This window comes from Chelonia mydas, chromosome 5 (genome assembly GCF_015237465.2).
Source record: "Chelonia mydas isolate rCheMyd1 chromosome 5, rCheMyd1.pri.v2, whole genome shotgun sequence".
NCBI classification, from domain to species: domain Eukaryota; kingdom Metazoa; phylum Chordata; order Testudines; family Cheloniidae; genus Chelonia; species Chelonia mydas.
In genome coordinates, this window is record NC_051245.2 from 92,944,632 (window position 1) to 92,962,696 (window position 18,065).

The window sequence follows — 18,065 nt, forward strand, 5'->3', positions numbered from 1 at the left end:
CACCTGGCCAACGCCCCGGCATAATTTTGAGCATTATACCAACTACCAATGGCCCCAAGGGCAGAAATGGCACCCAAGGATCCGCAGTGTATATAGGGAAGCCTCAAATCATACCAAAATACATTAAGTGCAAGTGGAATGGCATACTACTCCACAGTCAACATTTAAAATCAGCACACAACATCCACCATTAGGGATCTGATACACAGTTGCAGGCTTGAACAGGTGGCCATAAATCAAACTGGAACAGGGATCCAATTAAACTGTACAACAGGTGCAGAACAACCAACAGCCAGACAGGTTCCAATTTACATATTGGACCAAACTGACATTAATTAGCCTATGCCCAACAACTTGGAAAAGGTTGAATGAGGGTATCTGTACTAACCACTGACACAGTAAGAAAGAACTGGTTGAGGCCCCTAGTATATCCCTGGATCCACAAAGATGCATAAAACTAATAGTCAACATTCTTACACAGCATTCTGCCTGAAAACAATCCATTTCTGCTCTTCTCATGCTTTTTCATAAGTGCTAGTGACCAGTGGAGTGAAAAAAAGTTTGATTTCAATGGTTATTCTACCTTTCCTTCATTTCCAGGCTCTTATATGACTGAAGGGCTCTCTACTTCTCCATCTTCCAACAGTTAACATTTTCTCTGTCATCAAGAACTTCTCCCCACCTCTGCAACTAAGGACATTGTCACATGTCCCGTGTGGTGGGGGGATGGGGGATAAAGGGCAAAGCAAAAAGAAGCGGGGGGAACCAAGATAAAAACCAACTTACTTAATTTCTTAAGAACATCCTTTTTCTCTTCTTTTTCCTGGACTAGCTCTTCTGTTATTTTAGTCTCTTGTTTTGGTAGAAGATTATTTAGGTAATTCATGGCATTTAGAAGTGCTTCATTATGCAAATGAACATCTAGAGAGGAGAAATTCACCTACAAAAAAAGGCATTTTTAGCAGGAACATATTTTCCAAAAAGCTTTTCCCAAAATAAGAATAATACACGAACTTAAAAACAAATGATAGTCATACCTTTAACAGTTGTAGAACATTCTTGTAAGTAGTTTTCAATTCGGGTCCATTAATATCAGCCTATTCCCCCAGAAAAAATAATTAAAATAAAAACCTGCAAACTTCATACAGAAAGATTACTGCAAAACCTACTACAGCTCCATGCATTTTACTTTTTAGATACCATATACACAAACTGAATTTTAAAGAAAGTCACCAGAAAGATTAAGGAAATGACATTTCTAAAGTTTTCTTACCTTTACATATTCCAGTGTAAGAAGATCATCCTCTGTATTATCCAAAGTTGTAATGATGTAAACCGGTTTGTCTTTATCATCTTTTTTTTAAAAAAATTAATGTTAAAATAGCTTGGTTGACACTTATTTTTTCAAGAAAATGCAAATAATTAAAACTTAATATACAAGTGTTTTATAATCAGTTATGTAAATGCATATGGGATTATAAAGCAGACTGTCACGGTAGCGTAGGATCAGCAGTGACTCATCCATACCCACAAAATAATTGAATGTTTCTGCTAAAATGATCAGCAGCAACACAGTTAATGTTGACATTTGGACTGTGATCATTGCGCAGCATAGTTAGCTCCCCATTGTAACGTACCAAAGCAGTATACAGCTCTGAGTTGGATTTTAATCAGGAAGCAATTTCAAGAACACAGCAGCGCACTGGTTCACGATTTGTAAGATTTCCTTTGCAATCATTAGGGCAAAAATATTTTTTTAAATGAAAACCTACAATATTACACACAAACACGGCAACCAGAGTGCATGCTGGTACAGTCTTATCTATGAAATAAAATCCAATTGTTGGAGATATACAGGTGATTCCTATGGCGGTTACAATCATGTGTCTTGTGGGACAAGGATGACTCTAATAAAAAAACGGGTTCATGGAAGCGATGACATGTCTCATGTGGCCTAAGAACAGGGGATTTTATGGATGATGCACTTTTCCTGGTATCAAAAGGGGTAAAGTGAAAGAAATACTGTCCAGGAATAATTGGTTTCTCTCTCCCACTATTAATTTTTGAGGAATGTATCCTGCAACTTTAGCTGACATAAGGGAGCCCAACAGACTTTCTGAAATGAACTCTTCACCATACTATTGTAGATCTGCTAATCAATTTTAGAGCATCATGTACATTCTTACCCATATACTCTGGACACAGTAAACAGACTTCTCTAAGAAAAGCATTTACAGCCATATCAAATGTTCTTAGTTTAAGTTCAGTGCCTAATCCTACAACTTCTAGCTGCAGCACAGGCTTTTCAGTACCATCAGCAAGACGACACAACCGCATTAAGACCTGGGAAAAAACAACATAATAAGGCATAATGTGATAATGACAAAGTGATAGTGACACACAAAGTATAGTTTCATCAGAGTTCGTATTCAGTGAATATCCAATTCAAATATAATTTTAGACAGAAAATGTTCCTTGAAAAAACTCTGAAGAATATCCATTCAGTATTAAAACTGCTAATACTAGATGCTGCCATTTCTATAAAACAAAACAGCAAAAGAAGAATGTGTATGAAATAAAACTTCATTCTTAAAAGCAGCTCCACAAACAGTTCAAGAAAGTTAATCTCATTCAGAGCCAGATTCTCAGCTCATGTAATCTAGTATAGCTCTGCTGATTTCAAATGAGCTATGCTGATTTACATTGGCTGAGGATCTGTCCCTCTGTCTGAACATCATTTAACACCGCAGTCTGCACTACAGTCACACAGCCGTGTTCAATGGAGAACAAGGTTAGTCTCATGGCACAGGCATTCCTTGTTTCCAGCTGCTTCTACAGGTCTTCAGGTTCTTCACTTCAAAGAGAACAATCGAAACAAGGAGACCAAATCTCTCTTTCTACTAGAGGCTGGTCCTACATACGAAGTAGAGGAAACAGGAGCTCCCCTCAAGTACTAAATCCAATGAATGGGAAAGGAACACCATACATAATAGACTCCTCTATCAATGTAATCTACACGATGAAATAGTTTAAGAACCCCGATATAGGCAAATTTCAAATACAGAAAGTGTTAGATTTTATGTACGGATAAGACTTTCAGAACTACACTTATTCTTAGTCTGTCAACACAGTGGGCAAGCGGCTGCATCTTACATCTGGAAAGGACTTACCATATTGAAGGTATTACCATAATCCAAACAAAAATAATAATTTTCATGATTTTTATGAGCCAAGTGTTCTGCATGAGAGCACAAGACAACTCATCAAAACTTTATTTCATATAATGTCTTTCATACAAGCACTGACCTGAGGTAGCTTTACATAGTTAAAAAGATAGTGCATAGCATAATTTATAGGGAAAAATAATGCAAATAAAACCAAAACCCTGCACAGTAAATGTGCCAAATATTTAGTCATGAGACCAATAACAGAGGCCAAGAGAAACCAAAGATAGCTAGCAAAATGAATATTGTTAGATTTTAAGATAACTGTTAAAAGATGGAGCATTAATGGGGCAGAAAGGCTGTTCCAGATGGAAAGAGCTGCAGACATGGCTCTCCCATTGACCATGGAAAGTTTTGGAGAAGGGGAGATAAAGCTCAGAAGTAAAAGGGAACAAGAACATAGTAGTTTTGTTTTTAAAGAAAGCAGAGTAAAAGTAAACTCAAAAATGAAATGAATGGAAAGATAGTGGAGGTGTTTGAGAATAGAGTGAAGGGATATATTTCTTCATGCAGACAAGAACGCAGGCAGTTGCATCCTGCACATGTTAGACTTTGGACAGTTGGGACTTGGAGGTCACGAAAGAGCTGCAGCCATCAAACCAAGAGGCAACAATGGCATTAATGAGGATTTGAACATAGGCGTAAGCAACATACATGAACCAGGTTGTGGAGATGCTAGATGCAGACTAGAGTATATTTAGGAGAAAGAAAAAAAAGTTACATTACCTCAGGTATTTCAAATCTTAGCTGGAATTCTGTCATATTCTTCAAAGATTCTTGCTTCTGTAACCTTTTCCTTCTAGCACTGTTAACCCTGGTCAGAGAGCCAGAAGATGCTTCAAAAAATGGCATCTCCTCCACAGGACTGGTGGGGGCATCATAAAATTCTTCTTCCGATTCTAAATTTAAAGTTTTATTAATGATCACTTCATGACTATTTAAATTTCATACCAACAGTTATTTTGCAATAATATAGTACAGAATTTATTTGAAATATCATCTGTGGACAATTACACATGAATATGGTAAGATTATCTAGTAAATAATTAGATACAATCAACGATAAGGTTAAAGCTTTTAAAGAGCTCTTTGAATGAGTGTATTTTGGAAATGCCATTCTTTGATAAAGACTGAATGTGTGATATATAGAGAAAACATGTACGTGACAGAAGGTCTAAATGCACCATATAGAGCAAAACACAGGAATGAAATTAAAACGATGCCCAAGTAACTATTAAAATAATAAATGATCAAACAGCTCCACCTACAATGTAATACAAGTAAAATCAGAAATATATCAATTTGAAATCTAGTCTCTCTTTAAAAAAATGACTTAAAAGTGGTTACAGATACATTTGCCCTTGGTCTGTCTGTCTCTCTCTCACCTTTTGTAATTTTAAGAAAATGTTTTACTCTCCATTGTTGCCATGTGAATAACTCACACAAACAAGTGGGGAAGTGAACTACACTCTGCATTGAGAGCACTCAATGTAAATTTTTTTAAAAAAGGAGAATTCTATTTTTCTCTAATCTTGTTTTAAATGATCATATATATTACATGTAAAAGTAAGCAAAAGTGGTCAGATGTTATTTTTATATTGATGATCTTTTTTACATTTAAGGAGGTCTTTAATACTAGAAACATCATTAACCTATGTAACTAAACTTTTTAAATGTAATCTACAAATGGGATTTTATAACCGCCTTATAAAAATATGTATTCAAATGTGATTTGTCTCTCATGGCACATCTTCTATTTGATCGTTATTATTTCACTGCAGTATCATTCAGAAAAAAAATCATGAGCTCGAATGGGGAAGCCTTAAGCAAGAGTATTTTCAACAGCAGCAAAAACATAAAATACTGCATTTTTTTTCTTTTCTTTTTTTTTTTTTTTTGCATGAACATCTCCTCCTTGCCCTGCCCCAAATTTGCTCCTGTGTGAGAGTGCTCTTTTTAAAAAGAGCAAAAACTCTGCTGCACACAAACTTCCAAGTGGCTACCTATAAACATACTGTATATTCTGAACTCATTATTAATTTATGCAGTCTCATGAATGTTTTCTGGCCATTAAAACAAATTTTGCACAAAGATTTTAAAAGAAAGTAAAAGGTAAATTAAACCCTCTCACACTTGAACATACGACCATCCAGCATATTCAAAGCATAAAAAAGGAAACAGGCAGCAAAAAAAGTATCACCATTCCTGTTTGTTAGTAGACATACAATGAAATAGTCATGACCCAACAGTTCTCTCCACATCACCTGAATCTTCCAACTGGGGAAGAAAATGATACATACTCAGAAGCTTGATCATATCTTTATGCTCAACATGAACTCATGAATCTGAGCCTCCAAATACTAACAAAAATAACGACACAACGCCACATTACAATATTGTAGTTTTTTATGTTTACTTTTCACCATCTTTGTATTCTTAATACTGCACTTAATTTAATAATTTTTATTGACATATTATAGTACCTATTTAAGAAAATGTGCTCTAAAATAGTTTATCTTTACCTGACTCAGTTAACGAATGAAGTTCCAAAAATGGAAGTACATTTTGTGAGACATGCGGTGTTGGAAGCAGAGGAGTTACTGCAATCTGAAACAGAAGACAACATGAAAAAAAAAAACTAATTTAAAAATATTTTAATTCAATTTTCCTGTCCATTTCGACTGACTACAGCTATTTCAGACAACTAATTTGTATATATTTTATGACTTTACAATAATAAGAAAACATTTCTGTATCAATGATTTTTAATTATCTGTTAAAAATAACACCTTAAATCAGAAGTTTCCAAATTGTGGGCACGCCTTCCTGGGCATGAGGACCTGGCAGATCACGAAGGGCCAGGGTCAGCACAGGGCTCTGTCCAACAAGGGAAGTGGATGGGACTCTGTGTGGGCTGTCCTGGCTGCCAGGACCTGGCTCCCTGCCTGTCTCACTCCCTCACTGTTACAGCTGCAGCAGCCACCAACTGGCAGTTACCCTCCTCTGCTGGGCAGGTCAGCAGAGACTCTGCAAGTGGGGAGTGGAAGGCTGAACACCAGGAGTACTGAGCCCCCTAATGGACAGGGCCCCCTCCTGATTCCAGTGCTTCAGGGCAGCCCAAGAGCACAGAGTGCTGTCCTCCTCCCCTGCCAGACAGAGCCTGGAGAAGTAAGCGAAGCAGGAGAAGTAGATGGGGCCATGCTGAAGGGCCAGGGTCAATACGGGGCTCTGTCTGGCAGGGGGCCAGTACTCGTGAGGTACAGCCTTATACTCTCCTCCTGACCCCAGCCCTTCAGCACAGCGCTCTGGGGAGCGAGATGGGCAGGACTTGGGTCCCAGCAGCCAAGACAAACCAAGTGCTGCAGGGAGCTGAAGGCTTCCTCAAGTGCCACACGGTTAGGAACCCTGGCTCCTGCCTCCTCCCCTACCCCTAAAGATTCTTGCCTGCTCCTACTGTGCAACTCCCCGTCTTTTGCCCCAGCCTCCCCTCCCCATAACTGTTCCTTCTGCCCTACCCCTAACTCCCCCATCTCCCCTACCTATTACCCCTCGCCTTCCACCTCACCATAAATTTCCCCTTCTATACCCAGCACAGCACCCCTTATACCTGCCACTACCCCTTACATTCTTCTTTCTCTGCAGCTCTTGGCCCTGCTGTTAGCCACATAAGGAGAAGCGAAGTAGCCCCTAAAAGTAGTAAGGGAGCCTACCCAAACTCCAGAGCCCCCTATAATTTGAGCACTGCCACCAGCTGCACTTCATTTTTGGTTTTTACCAATTTTCTCCAGATTTTTAAATTAAAATAAAATAAGAGAAAATAAGGGCCATACTACGAATTCCCCTTCAGAAAGATCCTGTTGCTGCTGTTACACATGGGTTTTGTCCCTCAAATCACGAGATTACCAGAGCATAGTACCAAAACTTCCTTAACCAATGTGCTCATGCCAAGTCAGCACCTCCTAACTCCCACATGCTATACAGCTGATGTGAATGTGAGGTTTCACTCAGATGTTCTTTCTACTCTATTGGAGATCAATTGTTTTGGTGTTCGACAATTATGAGAGTGAATGGAATGTTTCGTGAAGTGAAAAATTGACATGCTGATTCTGGGGAAGGAATAAATAGAGCCATGAAAAATAGTAAATATCCTTCCTGCTTGGACTTGGGGTTCACATAGTCCTCGACCGCAATGTGTTGTTTGTGCTGAAGTTCTTGCTCAGAATAGCATGAAACCAAGAAAACTAAAGAGCCATTTGGAGACCAAACATCATGCCCTCAAAGATAAAACCACAAGATTTTTTTTTTTTTAAAAAACAAAAGCTCTTTCAACTGAAAGGACAGATGAATCAAAGAACACTGCCCTAAGCACTTTAAGCATCTGACGCAGTCTCTCGTCAAACACCAAGAAGTGGAAAGTTTCGTTTGATTGGTCACAGTCATGTGCTGCCAGCAGCGATTGAAATGGCATCGATAATATGGGGAAAGAAGATTGCTGACCAACAGAGTCTCATGCTAGTATCTGAAAACAGAGTTAGCTGCAGAATTGCTGATTTGGCAGGAGATGTCAAGAAGCAGATCAAAGTAGTGAGATGCAGCCCTTTTTTCACACTACAAGTTGACAAGAGCACTGACTTTGCCAATGAAGCACAAATGATGGTTTTCATAAGATACATCTACTCATCTCAGATCAAAGAGACTTTATTTTGCCGTTCTGTCCCAACAAGAACTACTGCTGAAGAGTTGTTCAAAATTTTAGACCAGTACATGACGGATAAAAACATTTAGTAGAATCGTTGTGTCAAGATTTGTATGGATGGGGCAAAAGTCATGACTGGATGCAGTAGTGAACTTGTTGCTCAGATGAAAGCTGTTGCACCATACAGTTGCACAGAGAGGCACTAGCCATGAATGAAATGGCAAAAGCAGATGTCAGATGTACTGATCACTGCTCTCAAAGTTGTGAACTTCATAAAAGCTTGACCACCAAACGTATGCCTCTCCTCAGTGCTATGTGAAGAAATGGGATTGTTGCACCAAAACTTCTGCTTCATACAGAAGTCAGATGGCTGTCACACAGTAAATTTCTGGCAAGAATCTGCAAACTCAGGAAGGAGTGTCATGTTTTTGAGCAACTCTGAAACACCATTTCACAATTACTTCCATGACCAGCAATTCCAGGTTTTACTGGGCTTTGTGGCTGACATTTGACAAGCTCAATTAACTCAACCTTTCATTGAAAGACAAGAACTGTAACAGTTTCTTTATGCACAAAAACAGAGATTTGCCAAAATCTTTTGCTACGGAGGGAGTATTTATATGCTGCAAGACAATGCAACTGTGTTCCCGATATGGTCTACTGTCATTATGGACTGTGAAATGTTCTAGAAGTTAAATATGTAATTCATCTTTGAATATTTGTCTCAGCTTTGCACACAATTCAGCAAATATTTTCCCAAAAGAGAGAGAAATGAATTGCAGGATTTCACCTGGGTCTGAAAGCGGTTTTCAGAGGATTTCATACCAAAGGTCAAGACTGGCATGAGTCTAAAAGAGAATTTGATTGACTTCGCTGATAACTCTGTTTTGAGAGAGAATTTAAAGCACACCTCTTGATTAGTTTTTTCTCTCAGTTTAAAAAGAATTCCCCAAACACCATCAAAATACTTATTCATTTTGCCTCAAGGTATCTATGTGAAGTGAGCTTTTCTTCACTCACACACACACACTCACACATACAAAGTATAGAAGCCAGTTCAATGTAAAGGCTGATTTGCAACTGAAACTCTTCAAAATCAAACAGAGATTCCATAATTGTGCCAGCAAACAGGTTTATCCTACTCACTGAGACAAATGCAAGCCATTAAGTGTTCTTTTATGTCAGAGGTTTTCAATCTTTTTTCATTTGTGAACCCCTAAAAAATTTCAAATGGAGGTACAGACCCTTTTGGAAATCTTAAACACAGTCTGAGGACCGCCAGTGGTCTGCAGAGCACAGGTTGAAAACCACTGTTTTATGCTGATATTTACTCAGTAGAAGAACTGTGGTACTGTGCTATTTATGTTGCTTTCTGTCTAAGCAATATGGATTATTAGCCAAGAAAATAAAATCCTCTTGTTCTGTGCAAAAATACTGTTTCTTAGTATGGGGGTGGCGGGAGGCGCATGCTCATGGGACATCAGTCTCCAAATTGGGGCTCAGCAAAAAAAAGTTTGGGACACTCTGCCTAAGGGTATTAAAATTTAGGGAGAGAGAAATGGGGCAAAACAAGGCCTCACAAATCAGGTGGAAGCAGCAGCTAATAGAAGCTCCTTTAAATGCTATAAGATGACAATGGGAGGTATGCAGAAAGGGCTGGAAGCTCTATTTCACAAATTCAAGAGGCAGGGAGAATGGAAAAGATGGACCTGGAGGGAGGCAGGAAGAGGACAGCTGGACCTGGAAGCTCTATCTTCACAGGGCTGGGAGAAACTAGAAGGCAGGGCAGGGTCTGGAGGCTCCCCCACAAGCCAGGGGGAGGAGGGAATGGAAGAAAGCACATACTAGAAAGCTTCCTCATCTCCCTTTGATCGCTCCCCATAAGCTTCAGAGACTACAAAGAACAGATGGTCCTCCTCAGACTTCCACACAGTACTGGAGAAAGTAGGAGGCAGCAGATGCTGGTGGAGCTTTTGATTGGGGATATACATTTCTATTCTAGTCTACATACGTTTTTATACCACAGTCATCACCGCGAAGTCTGAGCATTTTCCAGTAGCACATTAAGCAATACATCTGGACAGACACACACACACAGAGCCCTTATATTAGAGAAGGTAAACTCAAAGAAATGTGTCTTGCACTTGGAGTGGAAAGTGGTAAGATTTGTGATGGACTGTAGTTCTCGGGGAAGTTCATTTGACAGTTTCAGACATAGACATACACACACACACACACCCCCCGAAAACATTCTGCAGAACCAAGCAGCAACTGGGAGCTAGAAGGAATTTTACCATGTGATCACTAAGAGAGACAGAGGAGCAGAAGACTGTGGGGAAATAGGAGTCTTCACTTCTCATTGGCACCACTGTGATGACCATGAGGAAAATCACTTTAGCTGAGAGATGTAAAAATCACCATGAAGCCAGATGCTCAAAGGTGACCCATCAGAGCTGACAATATCAGCTTTGAGACCTAGAGTGGTGCTGGGTCCCCAACTGGAGGGCACAATCTATTTATACCCTTTAGAAATCTGACTGTCACTGGGTTAGAACATACAGGCCAACTTTCCAACAGGGGTGGAAAGCTGAGATTGCAACCAAGTGAACTCTAAGAACTAACTGAGAAACCCAGCTCTTTTAGGTAGAGCAAGTATTCCAGATTGTCATGCACCTTAGCCTATCTATGATAGAGGGATGCTTCACTGCCTGGACCAGACCGAAAAAAAGCTTTCATTTCATAAAATAAATATATCTGGTGAATGGCTTTCGCCTGTTCAGTAAAATATTCCGAACAACGAAAGAGCAATCTGTTTCCCCTTGGGTTAACCATCAGCATCCACGCAGTAAAGGGAGGGTTCTGAGGATTTGGATGTAGAAAACATCTCTGATTCTGACATTGTCTCTCTCTGATCTGGGTAGGACAGAAAGCATTTGAGGGTCTGATAACCAGAGCTGCTTTGGCCAAGCAAGCACTATTTAAGAGCAATTTGATGTGGTGCTATGAATTGAGAACTACCGGGGAATTAAAGGAACGGGAGGGAAAACATAAAGCAGGCTGCCCTTCCATTGTAATAAGAACATATCCATTACCAAAAGTGGACTGTGACACACTCTGGAACAGAGCTGGTAGCATTTCCTGTTCTGTATTAGAGCAAACAGATCTACTACAGGTGTTCACCAAGTCTGGAATATCAAACTGACCACTTCAGTTTTGAGACCATTCATGATTCGTTCTGAAGCCTCTGTTGAGGTGGTGTGCGAGGCAGTTCTGTATCACCAAAAGGTGTGAAGCTTTGAATGTCACTGAGTTCTGAATGCAAAAATTCCTAAGACTTATTGCTTCCTGGCAAAACCAGTCCCATCTGGTTACCCCACTTATTTAAACAGAGCATTCGCAATGGTGTGGTCAATGAGAACTTATACCATACTGGCATTAACACGTAACAGGAAGCTTGGACAGGCCTCATAGACTGCGCTAAGTTTGAGTATATATATGTATACAGCCAGCTCCTGATTCAACCACAGGGCTTGGAGATCCCCTAAGTGTGCTCCCCAGCCTAAGGACAATGTCTGTTCCAAGAGGAAGGGAAGGTGAGAAGAGAACCTCGCTGCAGACATTGGACAGGTTCATCCACCAGTTCAATGAAGACACAACTCTGGCTGGTACATGAACCAGCGTGTCAAGTTGATGTTTTATTGGACAATAAATAGTCTTCAGCCACCCTGTGTGAACCTCAGGTAGTCTGGTATGCTGAGTAAGCTACTATCTGTCCTAGGAGTCTCAGGCAATTTCTTACAATAGGGTAGACAGCTATATGAAAACAAGCATAGTCAAAAGCAGCATACCAATCATCGGGTTCTAGGGAAGGAATAATGGAAAGCAAGGAAACCATGCAAAACATTATTTTCTTGATAAATCTGTTTAAGTTTCACAGATCTAGGAGAGGGCCACAGGCCCCCTCTGGACATCAATATGAGGAAGTAAGAGTAAACCCCCTTTCCCCAGTGCCGTGGAAGTACTTCCACTATAGTTCCTAAATTGAGCAGAGTCTTTATCTCTCATTTGATAATAGACTCCTGAGTTTGATTGGTCACTGAAAAGCAATGGGCAAGGGAAGAAGGGATGGAGAGAAACTGATCTGTTTTAACAGCATTCCAAGCATCAAGGAAGAGAGAGAGCTTATTCCTTAAGGGAGCAGTACAGCAAGGAAGATCCCAATGGATTGATACACTCGTCTCATCCAAAAAGTCAAACAGGCTGTTTTGAGGTGGGTGGTTGCTCAGATGAAGCAACAGCAGAAGGTGGTCTCCTCCTCCAAGACTTATTCGCCTTTTAATCTGATAAAGTTGTCTTGGGGGATAAAAGGCCTGCCTCTGCTCTACTGAGTACAATACTGTTTTCTCTTAGGAGCTGGCATGTAGATGATCAAGGACCAGAATCCTTGAATCTGGAATCCTTGACAAAATGTAAAGCCTCCTGCACTTTTTCAAACAAGAGTTACATCCCTCAAAGGGTAGGTCCTCAATAGTTTGTTGAATTTTCATAGGTATGCTGAAAGACTGCAACCAAGAGGAACTACACATGGTCACTGCCATTGCCACCATTATCCTGGTCACTGTGCAAGCTACATCTAGTGCAGTTTGGAGGGATGTTCTCATGACCAGATGACCTTCAGCAAGTATCACCTGGAACAACTCATTGGATTTCTCCAGTAATATAGCCAAGAATTTGGACATCACGTCCCAATAAATAAGAAAAATCACATATAATCAAAAGTCCTTGATTATTGGCTATATGAATTTGCAATCCTAACGTTGAATAAATCTGCCAACAAAGTCAGTCCTGTTTTCTTTTTACTTTTTGTCCTTGGGGATAGATTTCATGAGGCCCTGGCACACTTTCATTAACTATCATAACCAAAGACCCAGGGGTCAGAAGGGAGTAAAAGTGTTCAAGTTCTTTGAAGAAACCCGGTATCTATACTCAATTCTTTTAACTATGGGAGGTAAGGATGAGGGGTCTGCCAGAGCATCTCTGTAGGATCCAACATAGCTTTAATAATATGCAATGGCACCCTATCAGGTGCAGTAGTGTGGAGGATGTACACCAACTTGTGTGGATTCTCCTGAACTAGCTCCACCTGTATGTCCTAAGATGTAGCCACCCTCTTAACCAGTTCCTGCTACATTTTATAGTCATCAGGTATTGGAAAGGAAGACTTCTGAACCAACACCTCATCTGGAGAGAAAGTAGAATTCATGGGAAGGGGAGTGACTTCAGTGTGAGATAGCTGATTCTGAGCGTCCAGTTACATACTTTTCGGAAGGAATGATTCCTTCAAGGCAGCATGGTCTTGGGCCACAATGGGGGAGGCTGATCTTGAGGGGGGGTGGGGGCATACCCCAAGTATTCCAGTAGGAAGACTGGGGAAGACCATAAGGCCAAATATGACATCCCCATAAAGTTTTCTCTCTAAACCTCTACTTGTAGGCATGCCTAAGGCATACATGAAAGCGCGTTTCTAAAGAAAGATGGAAAACCCAGGACTGTAATGTGTGAGTGGCATACAATCCAATCTCTGACTCTGAGTAGGAGGAGGAATAGCCTGTTGGACAACGTGGTGCAGTTGTGGGCAGACTCACTGGGGACTGAATGTGGGATTGATGTGTGGACATCAGTACCGAAGGAAACAAACAAACGTTTACAAGCAATCAGTACCAGCTGTCTGCCTGGAAACCGCATTGGTGGCTTTTTCGCAGTCAGTGCCAAGGTGAAAAATGGTGGTGAGTCCAGGGCTGCAATGGTATGTACTCACACTGGTTCCAAGAGTGGTCCTAGAATTTGCATAGCTGAAGGGGATGGTCCATGTCTGTTTGTAATAGTGGAGAGTCCAGCACCAAGAAGCACAGGAGCTCCTTAGTCACCTCACAGGTCTCTGGCATTGTCAACACCAACAAGGCTGACAGCACTCCACTGTGTGGCACTGCTGAAATGGAGGCAGGTTCCACAAGTGAAAGGGTAGTTAGTGCTGGTCTCAACAATAGCAAGGATGGCACTGGAGTCAGCGACAGCTATCCATCGGTATTGGTGAACACTGAGCTGGCTCTCGCACTCTAACCTTGATACCCAAGCAACTCTGTAAAGTATTAAATCAGGGAACAAGATTCTGAAACCTTTTTGGTGGCAGAGGAGGTATTCTTTGCGCTAGTTGTCTGAGGCTGCTTCCAAGTCTTCTGCCATTTGCTCATGGAACCCACAAAGGAGGGATATCTTTTCCTTCGATGCTCCAATTGAGAAGGAGACTCAGACAAATCAAGAGACGCGCTCCTAAAAGGAGTAACATCTGTCCTGAGAGGTACCCATATAAAAAAATCTTCAGCTTTGGTGCACTGGGTACGCCTAAAGTTAAATGGAAATTTGCAATCACTTGAAGAAAAGCAGAAGACTGCCCATCCAGCATGTGCTAGACTTTTTTATTGGTATAGAATGAGGAGAGAACTAGCTTCTGAAGCCTGTGGTACAGAAGCAGGGACAATGCAAATTATCACCTTATTGTGAAAATACACTACCAAGATTCCAATGACAAAGTCCTCAGCTCAAATACATTGTAATCAGATGTCGGTATCTGCCTAAAAAATGCACCAGCTGAAAGTGGCTAGACAAGTGAGCTGAAACTTCTGCTTATAGCAAGGATAAATTGCTTGCTTTACTATTACCTCAACAGCTTTACATGCAGAAGACTGGTGACCTCCTTCTCCCTCTAATGGGGCCCATGGTTGAGATGGCAAACTAGAATGGCAGGTGGGGACTGCTTCTAAATGCAAAAGACTGTAAGGGAGCAGCACGAGAGGCTCAGAGCTCTGGTCTCTTCTGGAAGTGGGGAACAGTAACTGCTGTGTACCGTGGAGCAAACTGCGTAATAAAGTGGCAGAGTCCTGAAGACAAGCAGAGAGATTCCCATCTACAACAAACTGACCTGGACCCAAATTTAAATCTTTTAAAAGGATTTATTTTTCTCTGTAGCTTAGGAAAAGCACGACATCTCGAAACTTCTTGTCACTGGTTGCCAAGATGCAGTTTTCACTTGGTTGTGTTCCTAAAGGGGGAACCCAAACCATAACAAAGTAAATTATAGATTTGTTCCTGACTCTTCAGCTGCACAGCCAAGGTAAAACCGGAAGTTCTACTGACTAAAGCACATTATGTAATCAAGACAAGAGACTCTGCGGAATGGAAACTCAGTTAATGGAGTTTGAGGTAGCTGCTTAAAAACTGCTCATTTGTTAAGAGGGCACTATCCAGTTAAATCTGGGTCAGAATTTTTGTTTTCTAAAAATTAACTATTTATATAACTTAAAACTAATAGAATTATTTCCATGATTTTGTTTTAACTGAAATACAAACAAGGTTTGTTTTGTTTCTTTAAAATGAGGTGCAACCCAAGCTTTGCAGTAACTACTAGCACATTAAAACCTGAATGTGAATTGAATGAAATAATTTTAAACAGAAGAAGTGAGAATAAACAATAGACAATAAACAAAGAAATTAACTGTTGTAGTGAAAAGTAAACTAGATTTCAAATATTATTTAATTTTTACCAAAGTAATATACTAGCAACCTAGGTAAGGATATTTTTAAAATTATATGAAAATATTTGATAATTACAGGGTTAATCAAGCTAAACTTCACCAGGCAGTCACACTACAGACACAGTATAGTAACGTCCATGAGCAAAACTTGTATTTTTTCTACAGAGTAGAAACTTGACTGTGATTTTCAAAGGGTGTTGGGGACTTAACTCCTGTAAGCGCCTTTCCAAACCCAAGTCTTATATATTTTAGTAAACTATTTTTCTACCATTTAAAAAATTTAGCTTACCTGAGTTGGCTTGGGAGCAGACATGGTAGCAGGACCACTTTCTGGTTTAGGAATGCTGTCAATTAGCTCCAAGATACCCATCAGCTTTTGGTCAGAGATTTGAACAGAGAGCAAAGGCAGTTGTCCAAAAATTTTGAATCTGTTATAAAAATAATTTCCATTATTTCAAATGGCTGTATCAATTAAAATGCTGCATTCATTTTCTTATGACTAACACCATACTTACTTGGCAGCAAATTACAGAAACAGAAAAAAATACTAAATGTAAGATATATTCCAGTTATATTTGAGGAAAAGTTATTTAATCTATACAAAACTGTTGCTGAACTCATCTTCCAACAGATATCTGTGCAATTCTAAGTTCCCTACTGCTAACATATTCTGTGAAAGGAAGACTCCAAATACCAATTTTAGGGGTACTTTACCCACTTCTGATTTCTCATGTCCCACAATCAGGAAATCCTCTCTGTTACTTACTTGTTTTATTGTATTATTTATAACACATCACTTAAATAGTATTATACTTACGCAGTACTTTATGAAGTAAAACACATTATCTCTATCCCAAGCAGTGTGCAATCTAGCACTCCAATCTAACAAAGCACTTAAGTGTTTTGTTGGGTTGGGGCTCTAATATAGGCAAAAAACCTAAAACAGTATATGGGGCAACAGTTCAGGAAAAGTTGAGACAAAAGAATGCATGAAGAATTTCTAAAACAAGTCAAAGTTAAGCAGGGAGATGTTGGCACACAGGAAATGGGACTTTTCCAAACACAGGCCTTGATCCTGCAAAGTCTTACACACATTTAACTTTAGGTACTGCAAGTAGACTGATTTGAAGTCATGTAGTATACCTAAGTCTTTGCAGGATTAGGACCATAAGGACAAGCATAATTAGGTGTGAACCAGAGACTAAGAAAGCAGTTTGAAATCAAAGATTTTCGACTCTTATAATCTAGCTACATCGGCTTCTCAGATTAAATATAGAACTGCAACAACCATTCCTCTTCATTTTTGGACAAGCCAATCTCTTTGAACTGTACTGAAATTTCAAATTGAATCATGGGGTCTCTAGGTCTGACCAAGTCATAGATTTCTTTCTGTAATAAGAACTTTTAAGAGTTCTTCTTCAGTACTGTCCATAGGTTCAATATTTCTATAGAGACATTTCAAACTGCCTTTTTGTCTCTTCTATTTTTGCTTTGTCCCTTGGGAACTGGCAAAGTCTATGATCACTACCTGACCTGAAAGTACTTGCCCACCTATTGCCTAGGTGATCTGTAATCCAAGATTCTTAATAGTTACCATTGCTCCTGGATTTAAAGATAGCAGAAGCAGTAGGAAGCTTTTTAGCTTTTGACTTAAAAAGAAATTGTGCCTTTCCTTGAAAATGAAGACTGACGTAGTCTTTGTTACCATTAGCTACTATGACGTGCTTTAACTATGAGCCCCCCATCCGTGTCTGTATTCAGCAAGCATACTATATACAGCTTTTATTTTATAGGTTTTTGGAATACATTGAAGGTTTGAGATGACATATTGCTCACAGAGTGTTCATACACAGAAGGTAAAATGACTGATAGGCAGCTGATGAAGCATCAGAAAAGAGGGCAATGAATAACAGCTGCAGCAGCAGAAATTCTTGTAGGAACAGCAGATTGAAGGGGACAAGGAAGGGGAATGGACCAGCAGCCTTACAGTGGAACCACTCAAATCCTACTTTTTATACTTAATAAAATCACTTTTTTCTTATTAATTGACCCAAAGTAATTAATACTTGGGGGAGCAAACAGCTGTGCATATCTATCAGCGTTATAGAGGGCGAACAAATTTATGAGCTGTATAAGCTTTATACAGAGTAAAACCGATGTATTTGGGGTTTGGAACCCCCTGAGAAACTGGATATCTGGGTGCTGGAGACAGAAGCACTTTCTAAACCATTTTCAATTAAGTCTTCAGTTTTGGGGGGATGTGGTTCAGACCCTGGGTCTGTACTGGAGCAGACTGGCATGTCTGGCTCAACAAGGCAGGATTCTGAAGTCCCAAGTTGCCAGGGAAAACGGGCTCACAGGTAGTCTCAGCACATCAGGTGGCAGTCCCACGGGGGGTCTCTGTGACCCAACCCATCACAACCATCTCATGCAAAAAGACAGACCGGCTGTCAACTTTGGCATGGAAGGCTGAAATGGCAGCTAGATGTACCTTTACTGAAGAAAGAGCCACACCATATTATTTCAGAAGCAGAAGGTGTTGCAATGAGGACT

The 18,065-nt window shown here is 40.1% G+C and overlaps 1 protein-coding gene across 3 annotated transcripts in view; it reads right to left on the reverse strand.

The window, feature by feature from the left end:
* The window catches only part of VPS13A (vacuolar protein sorting 13 homolog A), a 265,264-nt gene that overhangs the window by 153,813 nt on the left and 93,386 nt on the right, over positions 1 to 18,065 (reverse strand). For all 3 annotated transcript variants that reach the window (XM_027827923.3, XM_043547506.1, XM_043547507.1), the window contains exons 23-29: positions 15,802 to 15,940; positions 5,747 to 5,831; positions 3,951 to 4,123; positions 2,187 to 2,343; positions 1,274 to 1,353; positions 1,038 to 1,097; positions 787 to 940 (exon numbers count right to left, since the gene is read on the reverse strand). In XM_027827923.3, coding sequence (XP_027683724.2) covers positions 787 to 940; positions 1,038 to 1,097; positions 1,274 to 1,353; positions 2,187 to 2,343; positions 3,951 to 4,123; positions 5,747 to 5,831; positions 15,802 to 15,940 — 848 coding nt within the window. The remainder of the gene's footprint in view (positions 1 to 786; positions 941 to 1,037; positions 1,098 to 1,273; positions 1,354 to 2,186; positions 2,344 to 3,950; positions 4,124 to 5,746; positions 5,832 to 15,801; positions 15,941 to 18,065) is intronic.